The 17,903-nt window shown below is 45.8% G+C and overlaps 1 protein-coding gene and 1 long non-coding RNA gene across 2 annotated transcripts; both read left to right on the top strand.

Annotated features, from left to right (window-relative positions):
• The first annotated feature begins 362 nt into the window (after positions 1-362).
• Positions 363-16,426, top strand: LOC135378741 (kunitz-like toxin PcKuz3). Its single transcript, XM_064611830.1, has 3 exons — positions 363-647; positions 5,888-6,076; positions 16,223-16,426. Exons 1-3 carry the CDS (start codon positions 602-604, stop codon positions 16,234-16,236), a joined length of 249 nt encoding a protein of 82 aa, XP_064467900.1. The 5' UTR covers positions 363-601; the 3' UTR covers positions 16,237-16,426.
• LOC135378742 (uncharacterized) lies at positions 10,410-11,748 on the top strand. The gene is made up of 4 exons (XR_010418564.1): positions 10,410-10,684; positions 10,746-10,955; positions 11,040-11,080; positions 11,230-11,748. It is a non-coding gene; the product is annotated as an uncharacterized LOC135378742 (long non-coding RNA).
• Positions 16,427-17,903: the final 1,477 nt, after the last annotated feature.

Here is a 17,903-nt window from a genome sequence, read left to right as displayed (position 1 = left end):
AAGACGCGTGTACCTATATCGTCCCATTGTGTATATCCATGCAACATCCATGTGACGTTCGAGACGTCTGTGACGTTTGGGACATTTCTGGGATGTCTCAGGGATATGTGGTGTCCACTGGGATGCACTTGGGACAAGCGTGTTCAAATAAACAGCTTTGTCGCTGTCGTTGATTTCATGCTACTATAGCTTGTATCATATCTGTTAGACTTTCGTTTTTTTCCTGGCAAAGTGTCAAGGTCACATCTCCCAGCCTGTCACGATCGTGACAGGCTATACCTGGAAGGCGCTCCCTGATATAGCGGTGCTTCAAGTGCGCAGGGGAATCCTATGAATATCGTTTCGTTTCTTCGAAATCGATTTGGACAGCCACTGTGTGTTGGCCAAAAATTTGAAACACGTGTATCGAAACTACGTTCCTATTGTTGCTTATCACGACTAGACGGACGGCGACACTTCAAAGCACATAACACTGATATGAGCGGACGATGAAATGAGACGCACTCATATATGAGAATCTCAGGTATCCCGTAGTGACAGACCGATCGTCGTTCTCTGAAACTACACTCCCTTTCACGGACATCTCCGCAAGACTCCTGCCATGAAGGCTATCCTGGTGATGGCTCTGATCGTTTGCCTCGCTTCAGGTATGCCCATGCCGAGTTTTACGTGCTGTCCCTGTGCACTTCTCTTCTGGTTGTCTAATTTCTAGTTGTCTATAGTCTAGATCTAGTTGTCTAATGTCTCTCTATCTATCTAATGTCTAGATTCTAGTTGTCTAATATGACAGCGTTGATGACGATAACGTCATGCGTTCGGTCCATGACTGTGGGCGTTGACTGCGCAGCGCATGGTATACCCCGGTCATAGTATGTGGTACAGTAGAACAGCACAGACGGCACCTACTTTGTTGACTGAGTTTTTCCCGGTGTTTTGGACGGGAACCGGAAAAAATGTTCCCGGAAGAAATGTCCCCTGGGAAAGATGTCCCCGGAAAAAATGTCTCCTGAGAAACATCCACTTTTGGTACGCGTGGAATTGTTGCGAAATCCCCGGTTGCGATATTAATATTGGCGGTCTTAAGGTGCTCGGACTCAAAATAAATACTAAAATACCTAACCACTTATTAAGTGTTTTTACTTGGAAAGCTTGGGCCGCTTTCACTTATGATTTCGCGTAGGGAATACACTGCAATCAATTGCCATGCTTGTTGATACAACGTGCACACTTGGCTGGGTATTCTTATTTTGTTTCTTCTTATACTAAGAGGTATATCCTGGTGTGCAATCAGAACGCCGGGATTTTGCGACTGTAGATTTTAGCCCTGACGACACAGCTATCCTTTCAGGTTTGAGGGAATTAAGAGGGGGACATACATTCTTTCTGGACATACTCACGTAGAGTAGCGGTTAGGATGATCGCCTTTCACGCCGAGGCTGGGAGGTGGTGCGGGTCCGAATCCCTGTACCGGCTGCGCTGTGTGACGTTTTCACTGGGTTTTCCCGCAGACTTTCCAGACGAATGTTGGTACACTTCGCCCTGAAGTCGGCCCTGGACGCATACTAACCCCCTGTCACCCTCCTTCCCGCTGTTCTCTGTCCACGCCTGCACACCGCGTACATCAACAGTTGCTTCGCGGCGCGCGCTAACACGGAAAAGCATTTTCTCTGCGAATTAACACAAATGTAAAGTGTCACAGGAAGGCGTACGCCGCCCAGTTTCAAGAAATCAGGAGAGAAGATGTCATTCGGAACGACTAGGAGCATGTCAAGTTCCTTTTTAAAAGTGCGCGGATCGACGTGCAGGGTGATGTGCGAAAACGAAAATAAAATGCCAGGGGAAAAGCAACAAAATTGACAGGCAAAAATGTATTTCAATATGTCTCGCGGTGTCACGCGTTGCGTCTCGGGAGCCCCATGCACTGTACAGGCCGCTTTAGTGCAAGAAACAACGAAATAAATGCACCAAAACTGCCCTATGCAAAGAAATGCTATATGTGAATAGTCATTTTAAAACGGAATTGAATACGAATAAATTAAGCGACTCGTTGAATAACCGTATCGGATACATATACAGCATGTGTTGGAATATACACATGTACGGTATATGTAAGTGTAAGTATAGCTGATATAGCGCTCACTCTGTTTTATGGCTTACATGTGCCGGCCTTACGTGTGCAGCTTCGGGACAATTCAAATATATTCGGTTTAGAAGAAACATCAATTCGGTTCGGAATTCGAGCATTGAATTCCATATTTGATTCGGAAATGGAATAGGATATACGATTACTCTCTTCGGTGTTCCAAAAATCGAAATATTCGCACCGTCCTAGTAAAAAGTCAACGTCCGAAGTCAACCAGTCCACGCGTACCAAAAGTGAATATTCCTCAGGGGACATTTTTTCCAGGGGACATTTTTTCCGGGAATATTTTTTCCGGGGGCATTTCTTCCTGGACCCGTTTTGCTCAGACCTTGGAATGCGACTGTCAGCATAGTTCGCTACGAAGTCAGCAGGGACGCACTACATCGATGAACATGGTGCCTCATCCGAAGGCAGGACGCCCAGCAATAGAACGCCACAGCCAACACACTAACCACAGTACGGAACAAACGTCGATAACCGTCATATCCGGACCAAAGCATTTTAGTGGGAAAGATGAGTGCGAATTTTCCATAGTTTACACCAGGGTTGCTGGGTTGCCACTCCGGGGTTGGAATGACTCAGGAATCATTCTAGGTTTATCAGAGCCCGGAATGGAATTGGAATGGAATGGCGGAAACTTTCCTGGGAATGGAATGGGAATGGAATGGGGCCTTTTTTCGCAGGCGGAATGTAATGGTCCGGGTGCCACATGGTCAAGGGCGATGGTGTGGTTTGGTTTTAAGAAAAAATGAAATGGAGATTTTGACTTCACTAGTGTGAGGCCCGCAACCCCACATCACTTGTACCAGTTACTTTAGTGGAAAACTCCTGTAATGGTAATGCCAATGAAGAGGAGGAGGAGGAGGAGGAGGAGAGGAGGAGGGCGAGATAACCTTGTCTTTGTGCTTTTTCCGTGCTGGGTAATGTCAATCTGTATAGCGCTGCTGGACTAGCTAGGACGGTTACCGGTCCTAATTCTTTTATTGGTGGAATTAAAGGAATGAAATGGGTTTGCCAAGCCATTCCATGAGTGGGAATTGACCATACCTTTTCATTCCGAGGAATTGAAACGAATGGAATTACCACAAATCTTCATTCCTCGGAATGGAATTGGAATGGAATGGGTGATCCCATTCCGCAACCCTGGTTTACACAAACGCATAACCAGTAAAGCCAAGTGATGAACATCTCTCATAATCTCTTAGTCTCCCATATTGTGAAACTGCCAGCGTGGAAGGCATTGGCAACGTAAAAATGTTATTAGGGAGTTTTACTGCGGGCTAATTCCAACGAATTTCGACCAAGCAAGGAACCTGACCATCTCCAATTTTTTGAAACAATATATTGTTCAGGATACGGAAAATGATGAAAAATGCGCCTACATTTAAGCCCCAACCTTCAGCCATTTTCGAGGAAGAGGGGGAGAAAGAAACTGGTCGAAATATGACCCAGTCGTTTCGGACTACTTTGAGGGCTTCTCAATTGAGAACTATGTGGTTCTAAGAGCAAATTTTTTTTTCACCTTCTCACTACTACATGGACAACACACTCTCTTCTTCCTACCCATTTGTAACTGAAACTTTGTTCGTAAAAAAATAGCAAAGTCGCAAGAAAACGCAAAAAACGCCGTTTTTCGGAGCCTTCCTGTACTGACGCCGTTTATCGAAGAATAATGAAACTTACACCATTCGTTTCGTCATTGCATGTCGTGCCCTATCTGTTTATACCATTTTCATTGTTCTACAGCTAATTTGCTAGAAGCAGATTGTAGCATTCCCACGGGCGGTATCGCGATTTAGCTGTACTTCGGTTGGCGCTAGCAAAAAATGGCCATCAGAAAGTGACGCACGATTTTTTTATATGTTGCGCAGAAACCCTTTCCTAACACTGAGGAAAAAAATTGAGATTCGTATTTGATTTTCGGTGACGCTACGATTTTTTTAAAGTGACAATGTGCACGCGCGCTGCGCGCTGCCCCTGGGCGGTACTCTCGCACTCTTAAAAATGAACTGCGCCACATAGCACGCTCCTAGCCAACCATCATCCCGAATGACAACATTCTCGTCCCTGATTTGTTGAGAACGTGAGGCGGAGCCTATTTTGTGACACTTATGCTGTTCATAATTGTCACAAAAAAGGCGTACGCCTCCCGTTTTCAGCAAATCAGGGAAGATAACGATATCATTCGAGATGATGGTTGGCTAGGAGCGTGGTATGTGGTGAAGTTCATTTTTAAGAGTGCGGGTCAACCGCTTGATCCAGCGTTGACCAATTTTTGGCGACGTCCGATGTCTGTCAATATCCTTCGTCAAGGCCAGTCTTAGGTTGGTGCCTTTGATCGCAAAAGCAGAGGCTCTTGGAAGCCGCCAATGAGGCGTCAGCACCAGTTGGTCCGAAAGGTTGGCACGTGAGAAAGCTTTAGACATAAGGCTTCCCACGGTCTTGAGGACACATGAACCCTGATGATATGTATCGATGGTGTCAGCGACTCGGATATGAGCCATAACAGCGTTTTTCACTTGATTTCTCTGAATCGCGTCCGTCCTTGGCGAGCGTAACGCTGACCAGCTGCGAGAGAGGACTGCCTAGGGGCAGCGCGCACCGCGCGTGCGCACTGCCACTTTAAAAAATCGTAGCGTCACCGAAAATCAAATACGAATCTAATTTTTTTTCTGTGTGTTAGGAAAGGGTTTCTGCGCAACATATAAGAAAATCGCGGGAACTTTTGGAAGGCCATTTTTTTGCTAGCGCCGACCGAAGTACCGCTAAATCGCGATACCGTCCGTGGGATTGTTAAAACCTGCTTCTAGCAAATTAACTCTAGAACAATGAAAATGGAATAAACAGATAGGGCACGGCATGCAATGACGAAACGAATGGTGCAGGTTTTATTATTCTCCGATAATCGGCGTCAGTACAGAAAGGCTCCGAAAAACGGTGTTTTTCGCGTTTTCATACGACTTTGCCGTTTTTTTACGAAAACCGTTTCAGTCATAAATGGGTAGGAAGAAGATAGTGTGTTGTCCATGTAGTAGTGAACAGGTGAAAAAAATTGTGTCTTTTAAAACCGCATTGTTCTCAATTGAGAAGCCCTCAAAGTAGCCCGAAACGACTGGGTTACATTTCGATCAGTTTCTTTCTCTTCCTCTTCCTAGAAAATGGCTGAAGGTTGAGGCTTAAATATAGGCACATTTTTCATCATTTCCCGTCCCCTGAAGAATATATTTTATTCGAAAAGAATTGGAGATGGTCAGGTTCCTTGCGTGGTCGAATTAGCCTGCATCGTACGCTATCGCTCTTTGCGTACGTGAGGGATAGCGTAGTGGTTCTGCGCACGCACAATACCTAAAGCGGGCTTCGCGCATTGCGCAGATCCACTGCGCTATCCCTTACGTATGCAAAGGCGATAGCGTATACGATGCACTAAGACTGACTATACTGTTACTGACGTCCCTCGTGCGAAGTCAGGCAAGTAAACGTTACTAGCGTGTCGCTGTTTTTTGCTTGAAGGTCGGTGCTCTGTCGTTCGGCTTCAATATCCATGCAGCTGCCTGCAAGTCAATGCAATTACCTGAATAAGAGTTTTACAAACTTCCCAGAACGAAGATACACGGCGCGCTTCTCCAATGTGTGAGGAAAGGGTGCACACCCTTTCTTGCCCTTCTCTACTCTGTTCTCCCCACGGTGTTTGGAGTACTGAACGACGATTTCGCCCAGTGTAACAATCGCTCTCAATCTTCCCAGAATCATACGCGGCAATTCCACTTCGGCAATCCTGCCTGCTTCCACCAAAACCTGGACTGTGTAAGGCTTACATGCCAAGGTTCCACTACAGTCGGGCTGCTGGCACTTGCCGACAGTTCATATACGGTGGTTGTGGTGGCAACGCAAACAACTTCAGGTCACTCAGGGAGTGTTTGACTGCTTGTTCAGGTATGTACAGCACCTGCCATCGATCGTCAATGACAATCACAACGTAATCAGCGCACATATAACATGGACCGAGAGAGACAGGGTCCAGCGTTGCCCCCGTCTGTCTGGGTCCTTGTTATATTTGCACTGACGACGCCATGACTATAATAGACACCGACTACCCCGTTTTTCGGTATTACATCCCTTACAAAAATGGCTGTTGACCTTTTGTTTCCATTCTACAGAACTTAGTCAACAGAGAGCACAGACATTCAGTAGACTTCCTATTAGCCTTGTGTTCACCTTACATATTGAGAGAGAGAGAGAAATACATGATGACGATGATATGGGGATGACATATTGATATGTTGACTTATGGAACTTTAAGTCTTGTTGACAATTATTCACAGGAATGTAACAGGTCTTTCTGTAGACCCTCCATATACTTTACACAAGTTTCGTGCGACGTTCATGTGTAACTGTTGTTATATGTGATCTCAATTTCTCTGTTGACTTTGTTGTGACTGAGCTATCAATGAGTCGGCGTCACCCACGAAACTACATTGTTAGAAAAAACGGTATAAATAAGGTATAATGTGCTCTTATACCTCATTTATACCTTCTGCTTCAGATATATACCTCTGGAGGGTACGAATTTCCTATTTATACCTCCAAGCCTTTTCAAGGATATGAAAGAGGTATAAAGGATTACTAACGTACCATATTTATACCTCATCACCACGCGTTTATATCCGGTACCAGGAAGGCTATGCTCTTCACGGTATAGATGAGGCTGCTTTTACCTTCTGTTTTTTATACCTTTATGGTTTTTTATATTTTTACTTCCGCAACATGCTGTATCACATCATTGTTATTTTTTCTTGAGACGGTATCAGCTAAGTTAAACGGATAGTTAATTAAGAAACACAGACATCAGTACAGTACTATCTGAATCCACATGGTTAGTTTATGGCAGCATAATATCTGTATTCCTAAAATGTTGAATCGAGATGTCCTCACCCCTAGGATTGCGTACCAGACGAGGGCTGCGCCACTGTTTGTCAAGTCGCCACCAGCATATTAGTATTTGTTGCTCTGTAAATGTCTATCTTGCGATGCACACAACACATCGCGATGCACATTTGATGACTGCGCAGAGCGATCTTGCTCCTTGAAAATTTTCTTTCGTCTTTAACTCCATATTCTCTTTTTTTTACATGGGGAAAACAACAACTTTATTACGGGATGATTTACGTGGGGAGCAATGTGCACGACCTTTGCTTTCTACTTCACAACCATATGCGTTTGCGTGTGTTTGTAGTATGTGTGTGTGTGTGTGTCAAAAACTTTTCTTCCCTCCAAATGTGAGTTCCCTCCTCTAAAAATGCCTATGCCTAGGTGTGATTTAATACCATGATGGTATACTCGTGCAGACCCTCGCAGGGGTATAGAGCTGTACCCCTAAAGGTATGGCATATAGCCCTTTGTTGATGACTATTTTTTATACCTGTTAGCGGGGTATCAAATAATACATAAGAAGGGCTAAGTTATTGTGCAGGCGATCTATACCTCTAAAGGTATAGATTTTTCTATGAGTGTACCGTCGTTCTTTTTTAAAAGGCTTGGGGACCGTTACGTGAGACACTCGGTATATTCTTCTTAATCGAGGAAGATACATGATTTACTGAAGCCCGATTAACGTCATCCCCGTATGATGTGAAGACTTTTTGTGGACTTTGTGTGACTTGAGCGAAGTTGAGTTTCTCCGTTCTATTGTTCACTCAATCGCAACACGCATAAAATACACGAAATGAAGTACTGCAAAACTATATATGTATCTATTTTATTCCGAAAATGCATACCTTGAAAGTGGTATCCAGTGTCGACACAATCGCACAAAACATCCCGCGCACACAGTAACGAAGTATTCCACACGTACGCATGCTTTATGCCACACAGTGTCGCGTCGCACAATAGACAGTCAATGACGGGATGTGGTCTGAGTTCTTCTGGTGACCTACGATAACGGTGGACTTCAAAATTCACTGAATTTCGGAAAGAAAAATCCATTTTCATAAGGGGCTTAGCATAACGGGATGGAACAAGACTCAAATTGAGAGAATTTCATTTTCATTTTAATTCATTTCATTTACTAAACTTGAATTTCCTAAAAGGCGCTGCAAAGTGTGAATTGAAGTGAACTGAAAGGATTGCGGCCAGCTGGTGAACGTTCATAGTGCAGAACAAACCTTGAGGAACACCCGGGAATGACCAGACGATACAAAGCGCTCAAAACATGCAATGAATATTTAATGAGGACACCAAGAAAAGACGGAAACTAACAAACAAAGTTGCGGAGCAGCCTCGGAAGGATGTAGAGGGATTGCGGAGTCCTTCGTGCCCGTCTCGTCATTCCCCGGCTGTGTTCCTCAAGCTTTATTATGCACTGATTTCTGTTGTCTCGCCGACGTAAACCCCCAATTATTATTATTTATTATGCACTATGAAGGCTCCAATGAGCAAGGCAACGGGAATGCATTGACGGTGACGATGATAGGGGTAGTCGTACTTAAAGCGCTACAAAGGCGCCATGGCGCTACGGCCATGCCCGAAAGCCAGAGCCCGGCCCGGCCCGCGGGCCGAAATCGGACCTCAAAGCCGTTTTGACTGCGGGCTTGGGCCGGGCTTGGGTTCAGTCCGAGAGTTCTCGGGTCGCAGTCGGGCCGAGCTTTTGTGAGTCAGTCTTTCGCATTATATAATACTCAACATAGGTTTTGAAAAAAAAAAATAAGCCATGGAGCTGGGTGCTCCCGACGTCTTTCTTCTAAAACGCTACAACATAGGCGACAACTTATTCTCGACTTCTCCACGCTGTGGATCACGCCTGCGTCATGCACCCTGGACTAGAGCACTGCATTTGCTGGGGCATACCCGAAAACCCGAGACCGGCCAGGCCCGGCCCGTGGGCCGGACCGAGCCGGGTAAAGCTGCTTTTTTGTGGGCTTGAGCTGGGCTCGGGTTTGAACAATATGGACCGGCCCGTACATAGCCGGGCTTATGTCGGTCTCGAGCCTCTGTTACCACAGTGTTAGATAGCCACTGCCTTTTTACAATTTTACAGCCTGATACACTGGGCCGGGTATCCTATCAATTTCTCGGGCTCGAGCAGGGCTTGGGCCGAGAAACTCGGGATCCTTCGGGCTTGGGCCGGGCACGGGCGGGTAAATCAGGGAAAGGCCGGGTTCGGGCCGGGCCTGAGCCTAAAAATGTGGCCAGTGCAGTGCACTACCGTGGACAGGCGCGCTAGACTCGACCCCGCGTGTTGCTACAAGTACAAACCGCATCAAAAGCTGCGCTTGCGCGTACCAAGTATGTGTAGTTTACACTGTTTGGTGTGTACAGTGTCCGCCCCATTCCAACTGCGATGCTGCCTCGGCCGGACTTACGGCGTCCGGGTCGGGCTCCGGTCGGATAAGCCTCCGTGGCGTCGGGTACGGGCCGGGTCTGACCGATAGATTGAGGCTCTAGTCGTATTTCAACCCATTGCTCGAGGTTATTTGCGGTGCTGATTTGGGAAGTCCGGAGCACGCTTCCCAGCAAACACACATGATTCCCAGATCATCCCGTTTTCATCTCACGGCCTCATCGGGATGAGTTGATCCATGCATTGTCCCCCAGATCTCAGGGAGCGAGCAATAGGAAATCGTCCCATATTCATCCCTGTGAGAGCTGCCTGCGAGAATGCAGACGCCGCGAACCCTTCGCGCCTCCAACTGCGCTTGCGCGGTACGCAACTGCGGCTGCACTTCGTAACGTTACTACGTGATCCTTAATATGGTCGTTACCGAACACGATGTAAAATTTATTAATTTCATTCTTCATATTTACGCATGGCACAACCAGTATTTTGTGGTTTTAATAAGATACGCGACTTGCGCGGCTTCTAGGCGGCCAGTGGGAGCGATATTCAAACGTTCAAACCGTTAGCAAGCTCGTCCGGGTTGCAGGATGGAGGTGTTGTGGTGTGATGTTACAATTGTGAGCGAGTTGTGCGTTGTGTTGTGAGTTGTGTGAGCGAGTTGAATTGTGTTCATTTGTTTGACTGCTTGTGAGTGTAGCTGGGAGAAAAGACACCTCTCTGGAACCAGACTGTACGCTGAGGTGCCAAAAAAATGTGGATGCCATCACGCACATCTCGACGAAATGTCAGTGTCCCCGTGAGTGAGAGCCTGCAAGCAATACGTTCCGTAAGGTACAGCGGCGAAACTAACAATGTGACGGCAACGAGGGTAGCCGGTACCCTCAGTCAGGGCACGATAATACGAGTAACAGCGGTCCAATGCTCTTGGAACGCGGCGCGTTTCTATCCCGCAATTATCAAACAAGTGGTTCGCATGTCGCGGACATTTATGAAGACGCTTCCGATGAAGGTATAGAAGGAGAAGTACATGTGTTACACCAGCGAGGGTCACATATGGCTCATTTGAGCAACGCTTGTACGGAACAGGCGTTACCGATGGCAAAGTGTCGACGACTAAAGTGCATGGACGCTTGTACAGATGTTCAGTCAGAGGTGCAATTCTGAAGGACACTCTCCACTAACATACATGGACTTGAGCGACGTTCAAGGTAAATTAATCTATATTACCACAATTTAGGAAGCGTAGAGTCACTATATTTTTCTTTGTAGAAAATTCTGTCACGCCAACTTCTGCAGCATGACTGTTCTCCCGCACTGAAAGACCTCCCTTGTATGTCAAGTGAGTTATTGTTACAGAACATGATCACTCTTTGTTGGAAATAGGAGAAATGCTGTCACGCTGTCTCTGCTGCAGCGTTAAAAATCGCAGACCAATCCAAGATGTGCCGCCTCCACCTACTTGGCAACCTTATTCTCACCGTATGATTCATTCCAGTGTTTCATGGCCTTGCATTGAACGTGTTGTACTTTAACGCTGGTAAAATTAAGACATTCAATATGCAGTGAATGAAGCTGGGCATCCGGACCCTGAATTTCCCATCGGGGTACGCAGAATTATGTATTTCCAGCCATACAAAACGCTTTTGAACATGCTTTCAGCATGGTTGGCAAACCAATCCAACCTAAATTTCAGAACCGCTGGATGACCTTGACACTTTATGCGCTTCATATCGCTTTCGACATTGTCACACAGAGTCCCACACAGTCCGCCAAGTATACAACGATGCAATGGCAGACGAGGGAAATGAATGAGCGTCTACTTCAGCCAGTGTGGCAGTCAGCCCAGCTGTCTCAGTCCCAGCGAATAAGGCAACCAGACGCAAAAACTTCACAGTATGGTATGCCAATAGAGATTCTCCCAAACGATATTGTGATGCGTTGACTGTTGTATGGTGAACTAACTGCAAAGCAAACTGTTTCAGCTGTGCGTATCCCAAGCAGAAATCAACAAGATGAGCGGCCCTTCCCCCGTACTGCTGCAGTGTATATCCTGCACATGGTAGGAACATTTTCCTGTATGTTAGAAGTGCATTGCAGATCATAATTCTGTAGTCAGCATCATAAAAAAGAAAAAAAAGGATCGCGTATTATACCAAGCATACGATTCCCTCTGTCATTAATTTATTTCCTTTTCTTTCTCCCAGATATTGTGCGTGAGTAGCTGGGGCTCTTAACGAGTGCCTACATCTCCATTTTTCTTCTTTTTAATTCCATTCATGTTGCACATATTTCCAAATCTGTAAACACATTTTTAACACTCTGTACTCATGAGACAATCATGTGCTTTGACGTAAAAAATGTCATCTCCTGTTTAGATTCCAACATCCTGCAGCGGACCAGATGCTTTGCACATCGGTCACAGGTGATCAGAATATTTTATTTAACATAATTATCTAAGTACACAAGTCACAGGTATGTAGCTTTCAACGTTTTCCTTGATTTTGTGGCAGATTGCAACTTTTGTACGTTGTTTCTTCTTCTAGGTCTAGGGGTGTTAATAGGTGCGTCTCGAGGGCTGTCTCAGGAGATCTCCCCACATCGGAAGTAAATACCTCCACTTTGCCTCTTTGCTTCCAGCGAAAGGGCGCAAAGCAATTAACATCATTTACTTTAGCCTTTACAGCTCAAGTGCTCAGAATGGTGCATACTATGAAGCTTATTCAGGAGCACCACACCGCGCGGCTTGACCTCATATTGGCCAAGTTAACAACGGCACCAACGGAAGGGCCTGCAGAAAATGACATCTTCAGGGAGCCATTCTAATATCGTCAAGAGCTTCTGCGATTCGATGTCTCTTTTTACCATCACAAAGGCTACAATTGGTACGTTCTGCACAATCCACGCGCATTGTCTACATGTATTTTGGATAAGGTTGTGCGTAAAGTTCTGTTTTCGTCAGTTGAGTATCTCATGGCTTTTCTTAATGATGCGCGAGCACGTTCTTCTGAGATGTGGGGGCAGTGACGAAAGAGACACCACTAGACTGATTTTGTGTGAACTTATGTCAGATGATGTGGCACAGAACTTCAGCTACAAGGGTCGTAAAGGGAAAAAAAGAACTTAAGCGCCCTCAATCTGGGGCAAGATTGTCATTCGTATGTACTTTACTCTGCATACTAAAGTGCTCATAACACTCAAATCATCCATTTGCAGCCTTCAAACTGTCTTGTCAAGTTCTCATGCATGCTCAAACGACTAGAATGTAGCCCGCTCGAAGCTTCTGCTTGCCAAAAGTGCAGAGGGGAGTTATACTGTGATATTTTCTGGAGCATCGTTTATCTAATTGAAGTACTGTATACAATATTTCCTTGTGATCTGACTTAAAACGTTGTTCCGTAAAGCTCTATTATGCGAGGTAAAAATCGAAGACTTTTGTCATGTACAGTATGTGTCAGCCACATATGATGGAACGAGGAATGTAACAAGAAAAGGCTATAAGTGTTGTATATCAAGAACAGTTGTTGAATGTTTCGAAAAGTAGTATGTTTTGGTCACATGTATATTTTCCTTGAGACAAATTAAATAGCTGTGAGTAATTGCCTAATAATGCCTTACGTAGACGATGTTCGTAGCAAAAAGATCGCGAAATTACCACAATACGAAATAATATCAGAAGTGACAATCTGTCACGAGCTTTATGCCTTTCGATAGAATAGCGTCCATGCTTATGTGAAAAAATGTCACCTTTTCTGTGGATTTCCATGTTGTAACGCGGTGCATTTTTCTTGAAAAAAGAAAAAAAGTGTACTTTGACTGAGACACAGGGGTAGGTGTTTCTCAACCCAGTCTATACCTTCTGGTTGACACATAGACCATATATAAGAAGTGAAAAACTTTGCTTTGTTATCCCTAAGTTATTTATTAGCAGCATTGGGGGAAAAACGGGTAGGCAGATTAACAAGGTTCATCAGCTGCTGTTCGCGTAGAAAGCTTCGCCTGTTTTAATACCGTGGTTCACATTAGCTGGGACACCCTGTATACAAACATTTCTCAGTTTACTGTTCAACCCACCCTTTTTCTATTTTCTCTTCTGAGAGAGATGAGAGAAGTTTGTGAATGTGTTTGTGAAGCGAGAATAGGTGGAACCTTGCACCTCCACTGAGTTTCAGAGGTTTTGCCAACAGTGTGTTTATGTACTCTCGTTTGTAGTACGTGTTGTGTACAAGGCCATGTGCGCTTAGGAAATAAATATATTTTACTGAAATTCCAAAGCAGTAGTTTCAGTGCTCTTCGCCATTCTGAGCCACGGCAGTGGGCGGGTAGCGGGAGGAGGAGCTACCGCGATCTCTGGGCTGCATGCATGCTTCACTGCAATACCTCAAAGGACGCACGCAGTATCATCCCAGCTTGATCGCTCGGGTGATCCCCGGGTAGCTTGCGGGGACGTTACTCGGGTGGCCAAGTTGTGCGTTTTTCGGAGTTTTTTCGGGGATTGGCATTCCTACCGGGAACGAACGCATCGCCCCAATGCGTGGTTCGGGGTTAATCGCAGGTATGGATTTTGGTTTGCTGGGTTCCCATCTCCATTGCCCGCGCTATCGAATTTTCTGGACCACGCTGTCTCTGTCGCACGGCCACACTCTAAATCAGGTAACGCATATGTAACGGTTAAGTACCGCTTGGCCAAGAGGTACATTTTTTAAAAAATGTACCTCTTAAAATTAAGAGGTACATGCGCCCTCACATGCGGTACATGTAACGGATAGCGCGCAGCGATTTAGGCCTACCCGTCGGGGTGGTTCCCCTCCTCCACGATATATTAACAGCCCCAGGAAGCTACGCTGCACGATAAATATAACAAACAAATACCTTTATTCGAAAATTATATCCATTTCAGGATTGGTGCTTGTCCATCGCGAGCGTGCATTGTCATGATGCACAAACGCCGAACACACGGGGCACAACGTATATGGATGAACGATGACCACTGCGTCTCTCCTTCACCACTGCAGCTGCTCTGTGGTCACGCTTCTTTATCTCTTCCACACCTTTGGATAGCTGTTCTTCCCCAACTTCCGTTTCTTCCGCAGAACGTAACACCAACCACAGTAGACGATTGACTCACCCATTTACGACATCGCTTGACGTAACCTAGGAGAAAATACAATGTAAAAAAAATCCAACAACCGAAATACCTTGCCTGAAAAATATGCCTCTTGCTTGTGTAATCCAGGTGTAAAATGCACTCTATGCTCCTCTAATTCACGCATCAACGTTCGCGCATGAAGCACAAAGTTCGTGTCTCCGTCCCTCAGTCGTTGTGTCCAGCCTGCCGGTGATCAGGATCACTGGGAATCAGAGCGAAGATGAACGAAAATGCGTCGTGAAGACGAATAATTACTTCAGAGATATAATACGCACCTTAAGTGACTTCAATCTTGAACGCGTCGAACGAATTTCTTCGAAGACCGAGCAGACTCGTCCTCGCTCCCCGACGTTTCAAAGCAAACTGATTTGCAGCGGTTGCAAGAAACGAATTCTTCCCAAACATGCGATCCCTCACGGTCATGGGTTCTAGTTATTGCACTTCTTTGACAGAATGATAGTGCTCATCCATTACGGCACTGCTGCATAAGGGAATTTATAGACTGGTATTCGGAATCACACGAAATATTTTTGCAGCGCATGGATATGGTGAGAAGGCGTTCGTACTCATGCGCCGGAAACACGCGGTACACATGAGGTACAGCTGCTATAGACCGCGCTTAAAAGGTACCTAGCCGGTACGGATGGGTCTCGGAGCCCTTGTACCGTTTGAATTTCGCAGTGGTCGCGGACTGTACCTGCTGGTTGAGGACTGCACCTCATGTGTACCGCCTGGCCCAGGTGCGGGTCCTCTTTCATGCGGTACATATCGGGTGTCGGATTTAGAGTGAAGTCTTAGTGTAGCGCCACCAAGCGTGTAACGTAGCAACTTCGCAGACAGCATTCGATGAAATGCTCTTTGTTAAGATGAATAGCTAAAGGGAGCGTGCGAGTAGTTTGAAACAAATGTGAGCAATTAAATGATATTTTAGTTCCGTGTTAGCGCCGCGAAGCAACTGCGGCTATGAGCGACGTACGGACGTGGAGAGATGGAGAGAGGACAGCAGGAAGCAGTGTGGGGGTGGCTAATGTGCGTCATGGGCCGACTTCTAGGGAATTGTGTCGAATTCGCCTGGAACGTATTCGGAAAATCCAAGGAATACCTCAGACAGCACAATCCGTCTTAAGATTCGAACGCATCACCCCGCAGTCTTCAGCACGACCTTGGCTCCCACCAACGATGGGGACGCCTTGACCCTCCCTTCTATGCCGCCAGTACAATTAGATGTGGGAACTGAGAATTGATCAGTGGCTAAAGTTCAGTACCACGTGGGTCGCGCAACTTTTTGAATTCACTCAAAAATTCTAATAAGAATGCCACTTAGCAAAGACCTTCTTGAATCCCTTTGCATGTAGACGAAGAAAATATGACGCTACCTGAAATACTTACATCCTGCTGAACCATTATGTAACAAGAATCCAGATATCAGCGAGCGCAGCAACAAATACGACACCCCAGTGTTCCGTGAACTTTTGTCCCAAGCTGTACTGCAACTCCATAATGTCTGCAGCATTTCATATCGGCTGCGCATATCAGTTGTCATGTAATGCACGGCATTTTGCACCGATGTAAACGTGCTTATTCTTCTATCCTCTTTCAGGCACCAGAGGTTGAAGCGACAAACCCTCGTTTTTCAACCGAAGTTGCCAGGATTGCTGCTTTTTGAGATGCAATAAAGGAGTGAAACCTCAATCCATCCCTTTTAGGACAATGTTGTATCTAACTCAGCTTGCCGGTGCATACTTTTTAGGCTACTGCTTCGGATATCAGTGGACCTGTAAATAAAGTCTCCTTTGGAATTTCAGTTGTGGTGTCTTTTCTCAACTGACTATTCGGGGGGCGGGGATGCATAAGTACTTAGTTTGTTTTCCTCTTGATGATGGAGGCTTTAAACGGGCAACGGAATGACGTTTAGGAAATGACCTGGAATAACCTAATAATCGGAGAATGTTGAAACTGAGCCAGGTACGGTCAACGCAAGTGACAAAAGGATTTAAAGAGCACCGAAACTACGGTTTATTATCGTACAAGCTTTCACACAAAGGACTACATTCCATTAGGTAGAAAATGTATTTATTGTTTATTTATTTAGAATTTTTATCGAATTTGTAAAGTTTATAATTATGGAAAATGTTTCTGTACCCGATGAAATGCAGTCCACTGCATGAAAGCTTGTAGGACCTGTGTGATAATAAACAATAGTTTCAGTGATTTTTTATCTTTTAATCATCAGCCAATGTAAAGGTGAGTCCTCCAACACTTGTGGTGCGACATCGTACACGCGCCGCAGTTAGGACAGCGGATAATTTACACAATTGGAGTTATTTAACGTGCGGCGGAAAGCGCAGACGCACGTGTCGGAAAGCAATGTGACCGCTCCCATATTGCTACCGTGCTCGACTTCGATCATGAACTCAGCCAGTCGATAAACGGCATCTTGTCACTGTACAGTTCAATTTACGCAATTCAAAACACCCAATAAAGCCGTCCTTCGGCGGACAGACGTCACCTAGGAAGCTCGTCACGATATTCTGCAATGACGTAGCGTGCCCTGGAGCAAAGTACCGTGAACTCTCACAGTCACCGGAATTCGTCAGCTACAACCACGGCGTCCTCCCAAAGAATTCCGTCAAAACATTGCGTTGGGCTAGCTGACAACAGAGCGTGAGCAGGTCCACCGTCGAAGAGCTTCTCGTCTCTTCCTTATCCTGTGTTTTCTACCGCGCTATTTGGTCTTACATCTCGGAGCCAAGTCGCATATTCGGATTTCCGCTATTCAGTATATGTTTCTGTACTGCTCTGCAACGCGTCGCTCAACGCCAGTTCGACTTGACCAAAATTATCGGGCCTTGGTCGGACACTTCACATCAGATGCAAGGCCTACGGGTTGTTGCAGAGATCCTCTCCAGCACTCGATTAATTGACGAACTCTAAAAAGACACCTTTCCATCATCATCACTTTCTCATCTCTTCCACAAGCGCAATGGGGCAGCGTACCGCCATAACGGCGGTGAATGACCCAGCACACTATCATCCCATTTGTATGTGTGTGGATCTGGATAGAGAAGTTTATAAAGCCTTGGTGTGGACGACGCTGCTTTACAACCTTCCAGGTATGCAAACAACTTCCACGTCCTCACCGAATACCCTTCGGGGCATCTTTGCAGATAGCCTTCTTGGTTAGCCTTCTTCGTCGCCTTGGGGCTGCTAGAGCGGCTGAGACACCCCGAAGTGATTGAAACGCGTTGAACCACGTTCTGGAGGAAACCGGAGAACTCCCG

Source organism: Ornithodoros turicata, chromosome 1, assembly GCF_037126465.1.
Source record: "Ornithodoros turicata isolate Travis chromosome 1, ASM3712646v1, whole genome shotgun sequence".
In the NCBI taxonomy this organism is placed as follows: Eukaryota; Metazoa; Arthropoda; class Arachnida; order Ixodida; family Argasidae; genus Ornithodoros; species Ornithodoros turicata.
Note: the sequence above shows the minus strand (reverse complement) of the source record. Positions and strands in the feature narration are given on the sequence as shown.